The 22,399-nt window shown below is 41.8% G+C and overlaps 2 protein-coding genes across 2 annotated transcripts; one reads left to right on the plus strand and one right to left on the minus strand.

Annotated features, from left to right (window-relative positions):
• Positions 1-239: 239 nt before the first annotated feature.
• On the plus strand, positions 240-3,760 carry LOC115080337 (olfactory receptor 6N1-like). The gene is made up of 2 exons (XM_029584487.1): positions 240-1,141; positions 3,526-3,760. The coding sequence occupies exons 1-2, from the start codon at positions 240-242 to the stop codon at positions 3,758-3,760; spliced, it is 1,137 nt and encodes a 378-aa protein (XP_029440347.1).
• Positions 3,761-7,523: 3,763 nt separating this feature from the next.
• Positions 7,524-21,909, minus strand: LOC115080338 (vomeronasal type-2 receptor 26-like). The gene is made up of 7 exons (XM_029584488.1): positions 21,584-21,909; positions 19,415-19,663; positions 14,788-15,079; positions 12,494-13,318; positions 11,597-11,824; positions 10,647-10,770; positions 7,524-8,434 (listed from the first exon to the last, which is right to left on the minus strand). The coding sequence occupies exons 1-7, from the start codon at positions 21,907-21,909 to the stop codon at positions 7,524-7,526; spliced, it is 2,955 nt and encodes a 984-aa protein (XP_029440348.1).
• Between the last annotated feature and the right edge of the window lie 490 nt (positions 21,910-22,399).

Consider the following 22,399-nt stretch of genomic DNA (forward strand, 5'->3'; position numbering starts at 1 on the left):
AATCCTTAACCCTTTCCCCCCTGAAACAGCACCATGGAAGAACCCCACTGGGGTTAAGAGGAATGAGGACTCAACCCCAGTATCCCAGTATCCAGTGAGTTTCCTCACTATAGGAGGAACCCAAGAGAGGGTTTGACTGTCTCCAGCCAATGACATGTTATTGCTGTAGAGTAATGGAACCTAAAGAGTGTCTCCCTTGCATGTACCAAAAACTGACTCAGATTTGTCATTGCAGTGAAATGGGACCCAGTAATAAAAGCACCGTGACTGAATTTATAATCACTGGATTTTCTGGCATTAATCAAGTCTGGCCTGTTCTCTTCACGCTCCTGCTTGTTGCATATCTTCTCATCATCACTGGGAATTTAGTCATCTTCCTGGTCATCCGGCTCCAGCCACGCCTCCACCTCCCCATGTACTTTTTCATCAGTGTCCTCTCCTTCCTGGAACTCTGGTACACAGCGGTCACCATCCCCAAAATGCTTTACAATTTACTGGACAGGAGAAAAAGCATTTCCTTCAGTGGCTGCTTCCTGCAGGTCTATTTCTTCCATTCCTTGGGAATCACTGAAGTTTTGTTGCTCACAACAATGGCTTATGACCGTTACTTGGCCATATGCACTCCCTTGCATTACCCTGTCATCATGACATCCCAACTTGGCCTCAAGTTGGCTATAGCCTGTTGGATTTTGGGATTTCTTTACCCTGTGCCTGAGATCATTTTGATTTCTCGCTTGCCCTTCTGTGGACCAAACGTAATCGAACACATCTTCTGTGACTTGTCACCCTTGTTGAGCTTGGCCTGCACAGACACGTCAGAAAGCATTATTTTTGACTTTGTTTTCAATGTCTTCATAGTTGCAGGGCATTTTTTACTCATAATACTCTCCTATGTAAGAATCATATGGGTTGTGTTGAATATCCAGTCTTCAGAGGGACGACGGAAGGCCTTCTCCACCTGCGCCACTCACCTCATCGTGGTGATGATGTACTTTGGTAGTGTGGGTTTCATGTACATCCGACTGACCAAGACATATTCTTTGAATTATGATAAGTCTTTGGCAGTAGTATATTCTGTGATAACACCCCTGTGCAACCCAGTGATCTACAGTCTGAGAAACAAGGAGATTAGAGAAGCCATATGGAAAATAGTGATAAGGAAACAGACCTCCACCAAGCAGGATCAAGTCTGTAATGTTCTGTCTCACTGACGCCACTCAGTTAAGAGAACTATCTAGGGAGGTCAATGTACTACATTTATTTATTTATTTATTTAGAGACTTTTGTATACCGGTATTAGTAGGGACATCATACCGGTTCACATTTGAACAGCAGGTTTGAAAGTACATATTAACAGGGAGAAAGAACTGGGAGGGGGATAACACAAGAGCAGCGTAGAACTGTAGCTTAACAACAGGCGAACATAAAAGCTTAACAACAGGCGAACATAGAGCTCCTTAATATAAGGAATATAGGATAGTCTATATGGGAGATATTATAGCATCGTAGGAGGGAGGGGGAGGGCTAATCCGGATAGGCTTGTTTAAATAACCATGTTTTTAACTTCTTTTTAAATTTTGATGGTGCATGGTTCAAGGCGTAAGTCTGGAGGGAGGGAGGGAGTTCCAGAGTGAAGGGCCAGCAATTGAGAGGGCACGGTCGCGTGTGGAGGAGAGGTGGGCTGTTTTAAGGGAGGGTACTAGTAGAGTGCCTTTGTTGGCAGTTCTGGTGGGCCAGGTAGACTGATGAGTCTTAAAAGGAATGTCTAGCCAGTTGGAATTGTGAGCGTGAATGGATTTATGTACAATGGTCAGGGTTTTGAGTGAATTCGGGAGGGGATAGGGAGCCAGTGTAAGTCTTTAAGGATAGGGGTGATGTGTTCAGATTTACGGGTATTTAAGATGATTCTAGCAGTCGCATTTTGTAATATTTGTAGGATTTTTATTGTGGAGTAGGGGAGCCCTAGGAACAGTGAGTTACAGTAGTCCAATTTAGAGGAGATAGTGGCTTGGATCACTGTGCGGAAGTCTTGGGTGTATAGTAGTGGTTTAAGTTTTTTTAGGACATTAAGTTTGAAGAAACCTTCTTTAAGTATGGAGCTGACGTATTTCTTCATTCTGAGTTGTTGATCAAGGAGAACTCCAAGATCCCTTACAAAGGGTTGGGCTGTGGTGATGTTGAGATTGGGGTCATTAGACGGGGGGGGGGAGGGGGAGAGTGGGGGGAAATAAGTAGAAGTTCAGTTTTTTTGGTGTTGAGTGCGAGGTGGAGGTTGGTGAGTAGAGAGTTTTTAGAACAACCATGGTAACACTAGTTAACTGCTGCTTTTGACAGCCAACGTACAAAACAAAAGATATGATGAACAATCCAAAACCCATCCTCCCCAAACGTTGCAATGTCACCCCAAGGTGTAAATCGACCCATGTTAGCATAGTCGGGTAATAACACTGAATGTACTATCCAGCACCAATACCTCATAACCTATTAAAATAAATTTGGATTTTAATGCCTCATTTGCATGCATATTACTCCACCCACAGTAATGCTTGCGCAGCTACAATTAATGCAATATGGGCAAAGGCATTAGGAAATATCCACATTAATGCATGTTAAGCATGAGCGTTATTCCTAACACCACTCATAGCAAAGCTAAGAGTGAGACTGCCGTCCATTCAGGCTGGGATCGTTTGTTTCATGCAGATAGAAACTGCCTTCTTGCTGTAATAATTGGGTTGTGGAAATTCTCAGTGTGATGTGGAGTATTGTGTTCAGCTTGTGTCTTGTTCAGCCGCAGGCTGTGTTAATAAAGTTCTCAGAAAAGATTATCAGACACTAGAGGGTACACTGGGTAATACTGAAGTCTCACTGTTCCTGTTCAGACCGTGTGGCTGAGTATCTTTCTGATGGTAACCTAGTTATACCCAAATAACCTGCGCCTAACAGAATGTCCCACTCAGCAACACATTCCTGTAATCAAGCGGAAAATATTTGCTGTCCGTGAACATGTACTCTGTGTATATATATATATATATATATATATATATATACCAACAAACTCCCCAACAGACTACTGTCAGGGTTAAAAGCACTATTATAATATATAATAAAGCATTTCAAAAAATGTGGTTATTTTTGAAAATATAAAATTTATTAATGGCTTCGACCAAATCACCAATGATGTGTATGAATAAATATATTACAAACCATGAAATATAACATACATACTAAAATCCTCACCAAACACCTTAACTTTGACCCTCCATCCTCTTCTAATATTACCCTCAATCTGACCCTGATTAACTAAATGTTCCCTCCTCTCATTGACGTTATAACAGGTCTATGTTAAAGAAATACACCACTTAGTACTTCAACTATCTTAAATCTCGTGTCTTCAATCGCATTCCTTGATTCACACATTGATCAACTACTAGTGGTGTATGTCCTTTAGATGTCTTTACATCCCATCCTGACAAGGTCCTCGTTTCGCCAAGATTGGCTTCTTCAGGGGAATACTTTAATTATGACCAAACGTCAATGGAAACGAATAACTTCCATCGCTTATATCTGCACTCTAAGCGGAGTGGATGCAGGAAAATACACATCCAATTCACTCCGGCTCAATGGCTCCTACGTTTTATGTGTAAATTCTCCCGAATATGAATGTGAACCTCTATGCCGCCTCTTCACTCCATCCGCACATGCTTCCGATCATAAGCTCTCCTCCCCCGGTTTCAAATTTATATCACCACACCTTATTTGAGGAAAAAACCGCTGTATTCAAAATGGAGTCACCACTCCCTCGATCTTAGCAAACTTTCAACCAGTACAGCGTTCAACCGTACCGGTATCGGTTTCTTATCTTCTCAAATTAGTTCAAACAGCTGCCCCGAAGTCTCTCTACCTCTCACATGTTTTTCCTTGCTCTTCAATAACCGTGCATGTCCTTCAGAAGCTCTGAAGGACATGCACGGTTATTGACATGTCCTTCAGAAGCTTCTGAAGGACATGTCCTTCTGAAGGACATGTCCTTCAGAAGCTCTGAAGGACATGCACGGACATGCATGTGCGGATGGAGTGAAGAGGCGGCATAGAGGTTCACATTCATATTTGGGAGAATTTACACATAAAACGTAGGAGCCATTGAGCCGGAGTGAATTGGATGTGTATTTTCCTGCATCCACTCCGCTTAGAGTGCAGATATAAGCGATGGAAGTTATTCGTTTCCATTGACGTTTGGTCATAATTAAAGTATTCCCCTGAAGAAGCCAATCTTGGCGAAACGAGGACCTTGTCGGGATGGGATGTAAAGACATCTAAAGGACATACACCACTAGTAGTTGATCAATGTGTGAATCAAGGAATGCGATTGAAGACACGAGATTTAAGATAGTTGAAGTACTAAGTGGTGTATTTCTTTAACATAGACCTGTTATAACGTCAATGAGAGGAGGGAACATTTAGTTAATCAGGGTCAGATTGAGGGTAATATTAGAAGAGGATGGAGGGTCAAAGTTAAGGTGTTTGGTGAGGATTTTAGTATGTATGTTATATTTCATGGTTTGTAATATATTTATTCATACACATCATTGGTGATTTGGTCGAAGCCATTAATAAATTTTATATTTTCAAAAATAACCACATTTTTTGAAATGCTTTATTATATATTATAATAGTGCTTTTAACCCTGACAGTAGTCTGTTGGGGAGTTTGTTGGTATATAAGCCTCAGCACTAGGGGAGATAGTATTGCCAAATTTTTGGTTTTATATATATATATATATATATATATATATATATATATATATATATATATATATATATATGGTATGTATTTGGTGTCACCTTAATCTACAATGCAACCGACACAGATGGATCTGTTTTGTTTCCTGAGTGCTGGCATTGATGACAGCCATTATGTCCCAAGCTTAGTTGGTCCCATAATCCCTGTGTAACTGGGGAAAATGAGTGAAACTCTAGCAATCTACAGTCATTTTGCTCCAAGGGGGGATTATGACATTGCGGGGGAACAAGCAGTCACCCATTGCTGAAACTCTCATGTTGAGTCAATTCAGATGCATCGGCTCCCCTATGGGGAAAGGCTAAACAGGTTAGGGGTCTTCAGCCTGGAGAAGAGATAACCGAGAGGAGGTATAATAGAGGTCTATCAAATCTTGAGTTTGGTGGAACAACTAAACAGGGAATGGTTATTTATGCTTTCCAATAGTCTAGGACTAGGGGACACGCCATGTACCTAATGGGTAGCAAATTTAAAACAAATCTGAGATAGTATTTTTTTTCATTCAGCACATAATTAAACTGTGGAAATTGTTAACAGAGGATATGGTGAAAGCATTTAGAATAGCTGGGTTTAAAAATGATTTAGGAGAGGTCCTGGAGGAAAAGTCCATAAACCCTTAGTAACCATGCAGACTTTGGGAAGTCACCACTTATCCCTGGATTAGACTGATTCTTTGGGATCCTGCCAGATGGCCACGGTCTGAGACAGGACGTTGGGAGCTTGATGGACCTTTGATTTGACCCAGTATGGCATGTCTTGTGTTTGTGTGCTCTCTCTTCATGCAGCGATGAAATGTGTAACCGGTTCCAGTTCGGACCCTTAGAATCTGCATTTGTCTGTTTTACCTTTTATTTTCAGCCCTTGCTGTGACCCTCCTTGTCCAGAGTCCACGTGCTGTGCGCTGCAATTATCAATCTTTCATCGTCAGGTTCAAGTTCACCTCTCTCTAGTCACTCCCGTGGGCCTGGGGTGGCTGAAATAACTCTTTTTATATTTCTCACTGTGGTTGTGCTTTTGTGCATTGCTTTTATTTCTTTACTGTTTACATCTGTTGATCATTTCTAACCATCCCTCAAAGCGGTTTGAAACAGCAAAAAAATACCACGATACAAATGTCCATTACACATGACTACAAACAATAAAATATTAACCCTTTCATCCACCCCTCCCTATTTACCAATGAATTGGACAATCAAGGAGTGAAATTAAACTTTATTATTGAATGACTACCAAATCCACCTAAAGTTTGTTCTAATGTGCTTTGACCCCTTGATAGCCTTGTGTCTCAGTTCTACTTCTAATCCTGGCTTTTCAATTTAATCTCCATAATTGACTATAGGCAAGTCACTTCACCTTTTTGCACCTTTCCATTTTATCCCCGGCTCTGTCATTGACTCTCTGTGCATAACCCTAGGGCAATTTACTTTTGAATACAGAGCTCAATATTTTTAACTCAGAAGATTATACTTTGAATGCACTTGTTACTTTTGAATAATGGGTGGGGACAGTCAGGCAGGGAAGGAGGTAGGCTCTAAGGTTTGTCTAAGATGCCTCATACCCTTGCAGTGACGCTGCACTACCGAGATTTCCCAATCATTTTCCTTGTACATTTTCAGTGTTACGTTTGCACTCTATGGTCACACTCTCTGTGCTGTTTCACTGAAAAGCAGATTTCTGACACCCACTAATAGACTGGAAGAGGAACTGGCACAGAAGAACTCGTTCACACTTGCTTGTATCTTCATCTGGTCCTTCAGAGTTTTCGCACTTGGTTGCATTTTGTTCTTCAGCTTTCAGAGCTACACATTCATAATTCTCCTGCAGCCCACACACACCTGATCCTGAATGGGCATGTTCTCTCTTGCACTTTTGGCTTGCAAAAAAAAGAGGAATTCACTATTGATCCGTGCAGATTCTAATTAGGATAAGCTCATTTTAAAAAAATGCTTTACTTTGATTGGCCTTGCTTCCTAATGTCTTACCTCTCCTTTCTACCCCAGCTCCATGACGTCTAGGGTCAAATGACATCACTAACTGTTAGTAGCTTTGGGGGCAGGAAAAAACCCCGCAGTTTTGTTTGTCCCATAGAGTTTAATAGGAAACAAAATTGAAAGCAAACAACATTTGTCATTAAAAGTTTGAAGAACTGGTCAAATGGATTCATTGAGTGATCAAAAATAAATAGACCTCTGATTCTTTACTCAATAAAAACAAAATGAACATCCCTAACATATTTTTTGTTTGTTGCCCTTTATTTCCATGCAGTCTAAGACATGAAAGACCTTGTTTATTTGCACCCACTCCCAGAACCATCTAGAGCTAAGGGATCCGAAAAAGATTGCTAAGATTGTTTCCAGCATTTTAGCCATTTTGACCATCATCATTATCAAAAGCTAAGTTAAAAGCTATTGGGATTGGCTATATTGAATAGAACTGGCTAAAAACAAGTGTTGCCACAAAATCCATTTTATTTGTTCATTTGACAAAAGAACCAACAAGCAATAATTTAATGTAAATGATTATGAAAGAGCATGTTGTCATATTGAGAATTCCATCTTTAACACACTATATGATATCTCAATTAATTAGCCTTATTTATAAGAGATCTCTCCTGACTTTTTGATATTGAGCATAATTACTCGAGCCACCAGTCCATGAGGTGAAAAGTTCTTTATCCATTGTGCCAATCCAATAGACCTTTCAGTTTCTGCCATGTAACACATAATTTATATCCGTGTTGCATTTCTCCCTACTAAGTTATCCTTGGTGTTCATCTCTGGATGTAGAAGAATAATGTAACACTTAGGGAGAAAGATTAACAGAAGCAGCCCTGCACCAGAGGATAGGATGGCAAAGATCTCTACTGCAACCATGTACTTCCCTTGTGTACTGAGGTAGGCGGGAATGAAAGACAACCAGACACTCACAAAGACCAACATACTGAAGGTGATAAACTTGGCCTCATTGAAGCTGTCGGGTAATGTCCTTGCCAGGAAGGCCACAATGAAGCTAATGATGGCCAGGAAGCCCATATATCCTAACATGCAGTAGAAGAGCATGGTCAACCCATCATTGCATTCAACAATTATCTTCTCTCTTTCTGTTCTGGTGTTGTTCTCTGGAAAAGGAGGGTGGCTTGAAATCCAATAAGTGCAAATAAATAGTTGAATGAGGAAACAGAAAAGAACAATAAGGTTGGGTATCTTTGGCCCCACCCATTTTCTGAGGTGATTGCGGGGGTTGACAGCCTTAAAGGCAATGACCACCGTAACAGTTTTTGCCAATATACAAGAGACACTGATTGTAAAAATGAGACCAAAGGCAGGCTGACGAAACATGCAGGTAAGCTTCATGGGTAAGCCAACAAATGTTAAAGAGCAGAGGAAACATAGAGCAAGGGAACAGAGGAGGAGATAGCTAAGACCCTGGTTGTTGGCTCTCACAATTGGCGTGTCTTGGAACCGGAAGAAGATGATAAGGATGAGGACCGTAGTCAAGGATAGGCTAATGGCAACAGCAGCCAGTGCTGCTCCAAGGGGTTCCTGATAGGACAGAAACTCAATATCTTTTGGAAGGCACTTATCGCGACTCTCATTGGGCCAGTGGTCTTCTGGACATTTCCAACATTCAGTTGTATCTGAAGCAGAGAAGAAACACCAGTCACTGCTCCAAACTAAAGACACAATCTGTCCATCTGTGCTATAACTGTAGAAGGCTTAAGAAATTCCATATAATTAGTAAATATTATTTCTGGCTAAAGTTTAGCTGGATAATGTAGTGGCATTCTGGGGGTATTCTGGAAGGAGTTAAGATAGCCAGATAACTTAAACAGCTAACTCCGATATTCAAAGCTAGGTGGATAACTTATTCCTCTATCTCTGGTTGTGCTGGAGAGCTGTACAAAAGATAATTGGATACATTTATCCAGCTTCCTTTAATTTAGCCAGCTATTTTCAATAGTGCAGCTACACCATTGAATATCCTTGCAAATTTGTCCAGCTAAATTTATCTGGCTAAGGGGGTCGTTTTCTATTGCTTATCGCGTGCGATAAGCGGCTATCGCACGCGAAAAGTCCCTTCGCATGCAATAGCTTGCCGGGGGGCAGAGTCGGGCGGTGAGGGGAGGAGTCGGGGCGGCGAGGAGGCAGACACTGCGATATCTTCACTGGTGACGAAAAGGTAAGCACTATTATCGTCGCCAGTAGCGCCCCCAATAGCACCACCTTTCACGGTGGTGCTATTGGATGCGAAAGCCGGCAGCGAAAACACCACGGTGGTGCGAAGGCTGCCAGCTTTTGCAAGCCTGCCCCCCCGTTTTCGCTGGATTCACCATTCTGCATTAGAATGGTGAATCCAGGCCTAAGTTAACTATTTGGCCAATTAATGAATATTACCCTCATGTGTCAAAGAGACCGGGATTTCAATATTATAAAATGAGAAACATTGACTATTGACTCAGGGTTTGTTCACTCTTCGAAGCAAAGTCATTAAGATGCCTTCTACTGTAGCAACAACAGAATTATACTACGATGCTGCTCTAATTTATGAACTATCTAGTCTACAAGGTTCCCCTAGTCACATCAGCGATCTTGAAATTTCATGTAATCTCTTTTGTATAATGATTATATTGTTCCAATAAACGTTATCCTAGCCTGCAAAGATGCCTATTGTGCAATAAAGGGGCAATAATTAAACCCCAAGGGACATTACTTTGAATCTGTAGTCATGTAAGCAATTTATTTTGTTCCTTTCTTTCTTCTTTTTTTTTTTTTTTCATTTTAAATACATTAAAACAACAACAACAAAAAAGAAATTAAGAACAAGAATTAAAATAAAACACAAAGCAGATAAAAAAAACCTGTCTGTGTTACCCCAGAAATGGGCTGCCAAAATGGTGCAGAGCCTGCCTCATTGACTCCAGCGCTCAAAATCCTTCATATTGCTTCTTAAACAATCACAAAAAGTTCACAAAAATGCAGTAGTGCGGCGGACCCTCCTAACACCTGTGTGACATGGCTGGGGCAAGATCAGGTCGGCATCATTTTGAAAATGGCACTGACCAGGCCAAGAGCAAGGGTGCACCCTGCCCCGACGCAGGATCCATTCTAAGGTGGTGGGTGCTCGGGAGGTGGGTGGAGGTGGTGGACAGAGGTGCAGGGGGTGGGAGTGGGTATTGAGTCACTTCAGGGGGGCCAGGGGATTGGTAGGCAGTGACTTTGGGGGGGCGGGTGGTGAGGGCTTTGATTTTGAGAGAGCCACCACCATGCACACAATTTAAACATTTTTCTATTTTGGGGGAGTTGGGACCGCCTCAACCAGTCACCCCAAGTTGCACAGGGGTCAGCACTGTGATGAGCGCTATTAGTTTCGTAGCGTGTTGAACGCAAGTTGTGGACGCACTAATCCCCTTATTGCATAAGGGGCTGTGGCCGCATGTCCAAAACTCACGTCCAGCCACGGGTTAGACACATGTGGATTTTGCTGTTTTGAATAATCTTTGCTGGTAGTTGTTAACCTACATCATATAACCTGCAGGCATTTCTGACCAATGATTATATTCATAATGCTGATTGCCTGAAATTTAGACATGAGAGCCACAATCTCAAATCGTTTCCTTTGATGAATTAGCCTGACAAAATGTATTTGATTTGCTTTACTGAGGATTGATTTTGTTTGGATTATATTTCCTCACTTCTCCTGATAATTGTGATTGTTGTAACCAAAATGATTCAGCCAGAGTCATCTATGACAAGCCTGGGGTGTGTGTGCTACATCGTAGGCTTGGGACGTCAAACACGCAGCGTTTCAGAATCCTACATTATCTCATAGAAAGGCAAGAGGTGGCTCACCCGTTTCATTGGCTATTTCTCCAGGGGAGCAGGGGATGCAATCAAAGCAACAATTGGACTGTCCCATTCTGGCAGACTTCCTGTATCCAACAGAGCAGCTCTCACTGCAGACAGAACGAGGTGTCTGTGGAATAGAAAAGGATTAGAGCACAGATATATTGCACCTTTGGCAATGAAACTTTTGCTAAAATGGTTTTATTGTGCAAGTTGACAATTTTGTTTTGCATGTACATTAAAATGGACCTTAATATTCTATGAAAAAAATTGTATTGAGCGAGTATTAAAACTTGGCCTCAATAGCGTAACTGTGAAACTAATGTGGACACAGTAAGTAGCATAGTATATATCAGCAGATAAGGACCAAAATAGTCCATCCAGTGTGCCCAGCTAGGTTTGTAACTGCTCCGTTGTGCAGGTTACCCTAAACGTAAAAGGCCCTATCCAAATCATAAAAGCAGATGAGGATCAGACCTTTGCCTCCCAACATTTATTCATTCCCTCTTGTGGTGTTCAGACGGCCTGCCCAGCCATAGAAGCACAAGAATGGACTTCCCCCCTTGAAGTAATGCAAACAGCCAAATAGCAAAATCATATGTTTGCTAAATGTGCCCAAACGGATACCGTGCATGCACCACTGGCTGTAACTTCTGCAGAAATCGTTCACCAAATGTCTCTTTTCATGTATTTGAAATGGCTATTACATCCCCACTCTTTCCTTCATAAGAGTTAAATTGAATGAGTGGCAAAATTCTACCATCAGCCTTTCTTGTACAAAATTTTGCAGTTTCCATTTTGCCTGTGGATTTTCCACTCTTTTAAAGATGTTGCAGAAATCAAAGCCTGGGGTAGAAAGATGCATTGTTCCAAATGCATTCATGCAATCTTTTGCATTGTTTTCACACCTGATTTTTCCCAATTCTTTAATGCATCGCATAACCTTCACTGCTCACCTGATAGTAGTTTTGGTTCCATAAGATGGCAGTGATGTTCAGAACTGTTTTCTCTTCTGGGGATTTCCTGGAATCATATCTGCCAACTTTTACTACTTTGCTGGTATCATCTGTACTTATTTGTATATTCATGATGTCGTAGACGGACGGCACATCTCCGTTCACATCAAAGAATATCTCCTCTCCAGAGTCTATTGTGAAATGCACATCCCACAGATAACGGAGAACCTATTGGAAAAGAATTATGCTGAATATGTAAATAATCTCTGACTCAGGAATGCTGGCAGTATTAATTGCCCTAGAAATGATCACCTTTTCTTCTACTCCCCCAGCCCTCTATTTTATTTTGGTCGTCTCCTCACAGTCCCCACCCCTTCATCTAGGGCAATCCTCTCACTTTAGTGAACCTGAATAGGCTTATTCAGTCCTGTTTTTATCACATCGAATGCCTGGAGTTGTCGCTCTGATTTCCCTAAGTAACAAGGTCTATATGTCCATGGATGTAAATGGACTAAACCAGGACTGAATTGGCTTCAGAGAGGTGACAAGTATCATCCCTTCCCATATTTCTGGCTCAGTCAATGACTCCCTGTGAGATCTTGAACAAGTCACTTAGTATTCCTGCACATCAGTGCTAGTCATCAGGTCTGCCAATGGCTCTCTATGCTACCGTGACGAGTACCATAAATTAATTATTAGATAATAGTAATGCCAACAAATTGACTTCTCCTCTGGCCCATGGACAATTACACACCTTGTGAAAAACAGTAATATGCAGCCTGTGCATCCATCCTAGAGATAGCTGAATGCTTTTTTCCAAACTCACAAAGTAGAAAGCATCAGTGGTATCTTGTTGTATTTTAGCACTATTACAATTCCATTTATTATTACCAATACCTTCCATGGTTTGATATTAAGAATGCTGGTGCCTATACCAAAAGTGTCGTCCTTGACTCCTTCCAAAATCATGTTGTGCAGAGCATGTGCATAGGCATAAACAGCCAGGTAAGCGTGATAGGCAATGCTTAAATCATTCAACTGAAAGATCGCTGGGTCCAGTGCTTTGAGATCTTCTTCTCCTGTGCATAGGATGAGGTCCTCCCTGAACTCCATCTGGTTCATGTTCTGTCCCTTCCATCGACACCCAAATGCTTTTTCCCAGAAGAGTTTGGTGAAGGGGTCCTGTGAGTATGCAGAAGGCCTCATGTGATACAGGAAATCAGTGAAGCTGGGTATACTGTTGGTGGAGGCGGCAAACACCAGGCTGCCGTTGAGCAGTCGCCATGACTCCCTGGTGAACAGATATTGGTTGATGATCATCCCTGATGAGAAGATCCAGACTATGGAGGTGACATTCTGGAGGGAGAGGAGCTCCAAGATCGGCTTCAGATGTGTTTCATAGCAATCACACACAATAACTTTTGCAGAGGATTGATGAATAACGCTTGCCACCCTTGCCAAATTCTCGCTAGGGTAGTGGTTGTCAATCTTCTCCAGGAAGGCCACGCAGCCACCATTCTCCACCACCTTCTGTTTTATCTCCTGGCTGCTTAGGTTAGTGATATCTGTGTTGGAAGTCAGGATTCCCACCCATGTCCAGTTGAAGTATCGGAGCAGTTGAGCAATAGCCTGGGACTGCAGGATGTCTGCTGGGATTGTGCGTAGAAAGGACGGGAACTGGAACTTATTGCTCAGCATTGGGTGCTCTGCTGAGAAGCTAATCTGGAAAAAAGAAGGATTTCCATTATCTCTCAGATCGGTGGTGGGGAAAGGGTGATAAATGTTATATTGTTTTTATTCATAGTTACAGTCTAATTTTTTTAGCTGCCATGATTTCATACTGAAAGGAGGCTTAAAGGAGGTTGGTAAATAAATATATTGATATCTTTAATATATGTAAGGCTATTTATCTAATTTTAAGGATATCATTCCATCTAGGGATGTACATTCAATTGAAATGAATGTGCAAAAAGTGACAATTGAGACCATTTTCAATTTGTTTCAAATGGAATGAACTGAATGGATGATGCCTCCAAAACAAATGAAATCTTTTGTTTATTTTGTGTTTGAGAATTTGCCCATGCAGCTCAGTAGCTGCATGCTCAAATTTGCGGTTTGTGCACTCAGCTACTGAACTGTGTGTGCACCTCCAAACGGCATTGCACAGTTCAATAGTTGCATGCACAATTTGCCAAAAATGAAACAAATAAAAGACCTCCATTCCCCCCAAAAATAAAGTGGATCAAACCTATGTATATATAATTTTTTTTCCATGGGATGATTTAGGGTTAAAACACATCTAAGCATGTGTAATATAACTCATGCAAAAAAATGTTTAGCAGTGTGAGTCAATCAAAATGTAAGGTTCCCTGTAAAACAGCACTTAAAGGTCTATGCAAAAAAGGTTGACATTGTGCACTAGCATGATTTTCAGTATTAGGCACCAAGTTTAGATCCCTAAATCAAGGCACATGAATTTGAGGAATAAATTTAGAACCCCAGATGCCTAAATATAGGGAACTTTTCAGCTAAAAATCGGCCCCAATTTATCTGCCAATAATGAAGGCCCTAAGTGAAACAATAAATTGACACCTTCATTCTTCTTTGTTCTGCTTGCTGAATTGTTCCTTTAGACGGTAACTTTCAGAGCGGTGCACGTTCGTTGGCCCGCACCCAGGGTCGCACGCATGTTATAAAGTAGCCTGGCTGCGCACATATGTGCATGCAATTTTAAGTGGACGCGCGCCTGTGTGCGCAAATGACGCTTCTACCACATAAGTGCGCGTATTTATGCACAAATTCCATGGTTAAATCCCGGAACACTCATGCCCCACCCAGACCACGTCCATGCCCCGCCCCTTTTTTGGAAACTTTTTATTTGTGCGTGCAGCGACTTTGCACGCACGTATCCGGGCGGCTTTTAAAATCTACTCAGTGGCCATCGGTCCAACACATTCGTGCATCCCCTAATGTCGGCATGCTTCGGGCTTTTAAAATGTGCCTTTAAGACTTTAATTTCATCTGGAGAGTCTGAGCCCATCCTGGGTTTTTCTTCATTGCATTTAGTAAGAATGAAAGGAAATGGAAATCCATCAATGCAGTAAGGGAAAAACTAGGATTTTGTAGACAAAATGGACTCAGGTGGTAACTGCTGGGTCACTGACATAGACAGAGAAAGTGGAATCTCCTACCTGTGGTATCCTATAAATCCCTAGTATCCTGGCCATGACCTCAGAGACCGCAGAGATCAAGTCCCCAAGGATTCCTGCCAGACCTGCATGAGCCTCGCACTTGTAATTCGGGATGGCTTGGTTCCACCCAGACAGTAGTAGGAGAGTGTCCCGCAGTGCGAGTACTTCTGAAAGGCAAGAGTCCAAGATCCGGAAACCCAGAGTATGATTTGGCAGCAGATGTTGGTTCTGGTTTATTTCTTCCACGGCAAACCAGACGGCCAATAAATCACGATAATACCGGGTCTGAAATCTGTTAGGAATAAGTCAGTCTTACGTCATCATATTTCACGATCTATTTGTGCTTAATGCTATATGTGGCTTTTTCAGAGGCCAGCAGATGAACTTGTAACATTCCACAACCTCTCCCGCATACACACCAATTACCTACTCCATCTCCATGGCTCGGCATTGCAAACTTGGGCTGTGTGAAGGTAGGAAGCAATTCTAAGATGGCGCGGTTGTGACAGCACAAGGTTAGCATCTTTTCCTGCCAGCAAGGAATGTACAGATGGCTATATGAAGCCCGGGGGATCCAAGTGACCTTGTTGTATCAGGCGAAGAAGTGGGGCAATTGGATTTGGGTGATTTTGTTGGTGAGTTGGGAGGAGCATCGGGGTACAGGCCGCCTTGTGGTTGTGCCAGCAGTAGGATCCAAATCTGGTCAGACTTGTTGTCTGGCTCTGGATGGGGCAGGTCAGTTTCCAGGAGGGGGAATCAGAGGGTTCAGGAGTAGTCTTGTGTCATGCGGCTATCAGGTATGGGCTTGTGGTGGTCAATATGGGCTTGCTTTAAGCATAAGCAACTGCCATACTGGGTCAGACCAATGGTCCATCAAGCCCAGCATCCTGTTTCCAACAGAGGCCAAACCAGGCCACAAGAACCTGGCAAGTACCCAAACACTAAGTATTTCCCACGCTACTGATGCAGGTGATTTATTGGTGTTTCTTTTACTGGAAAAGTCTATAAATGGCTTTTATAGTTAGCACAATTACACCTTTTATGATTCCCTTCACCTACTGAAATGAGACAAATCTAGTCAAATTCATTTGTCTCCCAGGTCCCTTGTTTTTGGAATGCCTTACCTTTGGAAATATGGATTAAGAAAAATTATTAAAAATTTAGAAAAAACGTTAAGACTTATGCTCTTCACTCTGGCCTTTAACATAGCAAATGTTGCTTACCTGTAATAGGTGTTCACAGGACAGCAGGATTTTAGTCCTCACATATGGGTGACATCACCAGGATGGAGCCCAACCACGGAAAACCTCCGCCAAAGTCTCCAGAACCCCGACCGGCCCCCACTGGGCATGCCCAGCACGGCACCAACCCCGCAGCCAGCAGGGGTTGGTGCCGTGCTGGGTGGAAATCTGGGCGCGCCTGTTTTGATGAGAGAGCTGGATGCACTCAACCTTGTTCTGTCAGGGTGAACTGGATGGTGTAGTGGGGGAAGGGTGAGGGCTGTGTATTAGCAGGGGATGAGGGGGATTGGGATCTGGGTGGATTTGTTGTTGTGTGGGTTGATATTTGGAAGAGGGTGCAGTCAGGCTTACTATTTTGGCTGGTGTGTGTGTGTGGTAGGGTGCGTGAAAGAGGCTAGCACGCTGACCCTGTCGTGCAGAGTTGACCCAGCACACCAGCTCATTCCACCTGGTGCACCACAGGTTTTGGAAGTCACCCCATGCCCACGGGTTTAGATCAGGGAAGGCAAACATATAAATCTCTGCACATAGTTTTTCCCTAGATAATTGTCCTGTGTTTAACTTCCCTCCTTTGTGGCGTGGCAACCCTCCCGCTTACAGTGGCCGAGTGTAACAATATGCAGTCTTTCGATGTCACCTGATGTTTACACAAAGGGTGCAATTAAGAGAAATGTTCTCCTTCCTATCGGGGCAACTTACCAGGACTAAAAGGAATTACAAGCCACCCAAACAGTCCCTCAGGGGTAGAGAGGGAAGGCAGAGGTTTAAGAAGAAGTAAATCGGATGGCATCGCAAGTATTGTGTGAATAATATTTAAAATCGAATGTGTTAAAGTCCTTTTTTTGTAAATAAATAGTCAAGGTCCCTCATGCCAAAAAGGAGTTAGAAACATATTTACCAAGCTCTGATGAAATATTATTGTTAACATAGTTCTCTTCCTATCTGGGTTTCTGCCATTTTGGGAAGATGAGCACTGGGCATGTAGATTCCCAAAACAGAAAACAAGGCCCTTACACTCCATGTCTCCTATCCTGATGCTCAGCCCTGTTCCTACTCTTTCCTTGTATGTGCCCCAATAATGCTCATTGATACTGGGAGTTTAATGATGGTGTCTCTGTCACCCACAGCTACCTCGAAAGGTTGATGGTGCTGCCAGGGTTGTAACCACCCCTGTTGCAGGTCACCCTAGCCCATCTCAAAAACCCATAGTTGATATACCACTGCTATTTAGGGTTGTAGCAACTGCTCCGTACCAATGAACCCTGTGCTATTATGGTTTAACCATAATTAGCCTATGCAGGTTACTTCAGGCATTTTTCTGGAAATCCTGATGCAATTGTACCAGCAGTCTCTGCCCATTGTTTCTATGCACCCCTCTGGCCCTCTAATTTATTTAGTTAAAAAAAATGTATAACCCACTTGCCCGTAAATCTCAGTGGTGTACAAAATTACATCCATAATAAAATCAATCAATCAATAAATGTCTGCCAAGATCAATTCAAAGTCAAACAAAATAAACATATACAAAATTAAAAGAAATATTAATGCATAAAATCACAACACAGTACTAAAATAACAAACCAAGAAAAAGCATAACATTAGAATAAGCAACTGTCACTGCTGCATCAGAGGCCTCCGTTTAAGCTAAAAGCAACTAAATGTTTCCTTTGACTGACTGATCAAACACTGAAGCACCCTTCTTAATTTCTATTACTTGATATCCCACCTTCTGAGATAAGCAATTATGCTTTGTGCCTGTCTCAAACTTATTTAATTTCTGTCAGTTTTGATTGTCACTCCTTCAGCTGGTAGGCTATTCCAAGCAGCTCTTACCCTCTCATTAAAAAAAAGTAATTTCTCAGGTTTTCTTTCAACCTCCCTCCCTGCAACTCCATATCATGACCCCTTGACCTTGAATGTGCTTTCCTGTGGATGATTCCATCTTCCCATTCTTTACGGAAGCCATCAAATATTTGATTGCTTCTATCATGTCCTCTTTACCCTTTCTTTCCTCCAGTGATACAGGTTTTTGCCCTATCAGTGTATGAACATTTATTGCAGAATTGCATTCTGCAGTGAGCCCTAGTAACCATATCCAGCAGAAGAGTATTCCGGAGATGTTGTTAGAAATTAACTTTCAGATGTTACTGTGGGGCTTCCTTTCCATTCGAGTGGCTGAGCTGCCAAGTATTGAGGCAAACTGCAGCACTTATCACTGACTTCTAATGAGGGGACATTTTGCGGCCCTGAATGGTCATAGAAACATAATGGCAGGCAAGGACCATAAAGCTCTTATTCTTCTCAGTTTCTTTCTATTGCAATACCATAATCTGTATTTGATCTTCAGCGTCCTCTTCACTCCTATGTAACTAATTATATTTGTTTATCCTAGGCTTTCTTGCATCTACCACCTCCTCTTGGAGACCATTTCATGTTCCCCATTCTGCTCCTCCACCACATGCATTACATTCATACACACAGACCCCTTTCATGTGATGCCTGTGATTGAGCCCCTTTGAGTCAGATGTCATGACTTTTTGTTTTGAAACTTTTTTTTACTGAAAAATGAATTATTTTGTGCATTATTTATGGCTTTGAACTACTCAAAGATAATTTTCATATCCCAATTTCTCTCCCCTCTCCTCTAGGGTATACGTAATTGTCTACTGTCTTTGTTAACGCTTATGCTGGATTTATAACATGTCAGAAAATCCCAAATGAATAACTTCAGTTTCTGGCTTAGATAATGATAATCAGCAGCTTTCTGAGTGTTTGGATTCTTATGTTTGACTTTGGTCCTTCTCCATCCCTGTTGATGTTGCTACAACTGATGTAAAGAACCTGTCTCGTAGATTTTTAAAAAAGCTCTGGGGAAGATGACGCCATTGACTTCAAGGATAGATTTAATCACCTACAGCACTCTTTTACTTAAAAGAACAATGATGAGTCTCATCCTTTGCCCTCAGCTTCTACCATTTCTATCTGACACAATCTTTTGCATAAATTTCACTACTACCCATTTGGACAATTAGACAATACGGTGTGATATCCTGCTTTATCTCCTTTTTTTCCACCATGATATTGCTGATTTGTTAGATATCTTATATAAGCAAAATAATGGATACATAAAAAATGTGAAATGCACCAAGTTGGGAGATTTTACAAGAAGGAAATCCTAATCACACACCAGGATTTATTCAGTTGGCCAAATGATGGCCTTATCTAGTGACATAAACACAAGCAAACTGAAAGTATTCCTAAAAATAAGCATCCAGCTCTGGCCTCTGATTTTTCTCTTCATGGCCCTTGTTCCTAATTTATTAACCACTAATATACCCAATGCAATCAAATTAAAGACCAACATTTTCCCAGTCTGTATGCCTTACTCTTCACAGTGAGCTGGATGAGCCATCTCTCTGAAGTCAAGCACGGGATAAACCACGCCAGAATGAACTGCAGCTATCACTCCAAGGACAATGTCTCCATCTTTGGAGAAGGGTGTCATCTTCTGCAGCTCCAGCTTGCATCCTGGGGTTGTGGCTTCTGCTACCAGAAGGCTGAGCAGAGTAAGTGTCAGCCAACGAAAAAGTCTCATTACCTCGTTCTCTTTCACTAAGCCTCTGCTTTCATCAGTACTGCATGAGAAGTAAAGGGGATACAATAGAGGAACAAGTCAAAATAAAGCAAAGGGGAACATAGGCAGAGTGAAAAGTAAAGAGAAGACACCAGGAAACTCATCAAAAATAGATCAAAGAGAATGAAATCTAGAATGAAGAGACATGGAAACTGATTCTAGAAAGATTGTAGAGATAAGAGACCAGATATTTAATAGAGAAAATTAAAAAAAAAATCAAACACACATCTTGAGATCTTGAGAGGAAAGAAAAAGAGAAAGGTCATGCAAAACAGTTTGAATCTAGAGGCAAGAGACCATGGCAAACGTTGTCATGGGTGAATAACTGTGGCACAGGACTGTCTATAGAGGCAATAGGTTTATATATTTGTTGGCTGGAGATTTTCACTGACCTCAGTAATTCTACAGCTGCAAATAAACAAGGTGGTACTCAGGTGCCTTCCTGTACTACTCATTACATGATGAGTAGTGTGAGGCTTATAATAACGGGGCGCATTGATAATCACAGCCTGCCATGTCCTCTGGGACATATGAGAGGAAGCACACCAATTTGATCTGATTTCAGATTCTCTATTGTCTCCTTCTATTTTAGAAATGGCAGAATTTTGGTGCTCAACCTATAAGTTCAAGGGATTCTTAACTTACTAAGGGTTAATAGAGGAGTTACTTACGTGGCTCAAAGTATAGGCCCAGAGCTACAGTCTTTCACTTCTGGCACTGCAAGGGTCCGGCGGATTATTTTAGTAAAAGTGAGCCCTTTACCTCTAGGACCAGATGGCTCACGGCATGGTACAGCTTGGGGTGAAGTTTCAAAGTCATTTTTGAGTATCAAAAATGGTGTTGTGCATGAAAATGGCCTTTTCAACATTTCTCTCAGGGTAGTACGAAAGTGCAAACGTTTGCACAAAAGTGATTTTGCGTTTACTTTTACTTTTATGTGCACTGCAAAGACGCATTCTGGCGGGGGACTATTTATATGAGCACTTTTGATTTTTGAAATCATGCACATAAATCTAGACGCATGCTCACACACATAGCCCTATATGAGCTGCTGAAATGCACTGTGCCTTTGTGAATGTCTAAAACAAACAAGAGTAAAGGGGAAATAGTTCCAAAGCAATCAGCATCTTTTTGAGTTTACAAGACAAGTTCAATGTGTAGAAAAGTTTATTTAGAAATAAAGTCATTATTAAGGGGAATGGATTCCAATATGCAAAAGATGTAGGCATCTTGATCTGCCGAAATAAAAATACTCCCAACACCCCTCCCCTCTAAATTTACAAGGCACCTAAACTTAAAAATGGATGGGCAGATAGAAGGAGTCAGGCTGGGGGCCAGGCCAGGTTCTTATGGCCTGGATTGGCCACTGTTGGAAGCAGGATGCTGGGCTTGATGGACCCTTGGTCTGACCCAGCATGGCATGTTCTTATGTAAAATGTAGGTGACAGTTGCCAAAACTAGGCATGGCTGCCATAAATCTAGTCATTGTGCTCAGTGCTCAGTCTCTCTTCCAATCCCCAAACCACAATGCCCTCCAGCCCTTCCTCCCCCAAATCCTTGACACTTAAATTTTAGGCACCTACATTTAGGTGGAGTTTTAGTTGATTTTTGTAACCTAAGTTATCAGCTGAAAATGTTCCTAAATGTAGGCATCAAGAGCTGAATTTTCAAAGCTGCCTACACACATAAATATATGTATTATGCATGTAAATGGCTGTTATAGAAAAGCCAGGAGATCTGTGCTTGTAAAAGCTCATGTGCAACCCCATTTCATGTGTAACACCACCCCTATGCCTAGGGAGGGAGGAGTCATGATAGAAGCAACTGTTAGACAAACCTTTGTTTTCACAACCTGGGGGGATGGGGGGGGGGGGATCAAGACAGGAGGTTGGGTCCTAGCTCACTCCAGAAGTGACGATACAAATCCATGGTAAGCCTGTTGATGCCCGGAGATTTATTGTAAGGCATCAAACCTAGGGCTTCAGAGAGCTCGGCGAGACCAAGAGGTGCATCCAGCCGCTCCCTGTCACCCTGACTGACCGTGGGAAGCTCCTCCCATAAACGCCTGCAGGGCTCTGGGTCAATGGGATCCAGAGGGAAGAGCGTCAAGCAAAATTCTCTAGGTCTGGATCGAATACTTTCCAGATCGGTAAAGAGAGACCTGTCTGCAGACAGCAGCCATGTTATCTGTTTCTTTGTCTCCCTTCTCTTCTCCAACCCATAGAAGAAGTGCAAGCCATGATCCATCTCCTGAAGAGAGGTGAAAGAATGCTTGAAGAGTGACATTTTTTTTATTTTTAATAGACAGCTCAGATCTATGGATAAATGTATCCTGGAAATCCCATCAATAAAATCAGCAAGTTTGGCATTAACAAGAAAACGAGCATTCTCAGTTGCCGGTCCTATATTATGGAACTCCATGAAAGAATACATTTGACTCACAGCAAACCGCAATGAATTTAAGAAAGTACTGAAAACATATTTATTCACTTGCGCTTATAATATACCGCAATGACCTCCCTAACATTAATATGTCTGATGTTGTAGTTTGAATGTATTCACACTGTATTTTAATTTGTCGTATTGTTATGAAATTATGTATGTTTTTATTATGTGCACCGCCTAGACGGATAAAATATTATCCCTTGGCGCGGTATATAAAAACTTTTAAATAAATAAATAATAATTAAAAGTGTAAAAATAAAATAACTGAGATCTGAAGTTTTTAATGAATTTG

The sequence above is a fragment of the Rhinatrema bivittatum genome, chromosome 19, assembly GCF_901001135.1.
Source record: "Rhinatrema bivittatum chromosome 19, aRhiBiv1.1, whole genome shotgun sequence".
In the NCBI taxonomy this organism is placed as follows: domain Eukaryota; kingdom Metazoa; phylum Chordata; class Amphibia; order Gymnophiona; family Rhinatrematidae; genus Rhinatrema; species Rhinatrema bivittatum.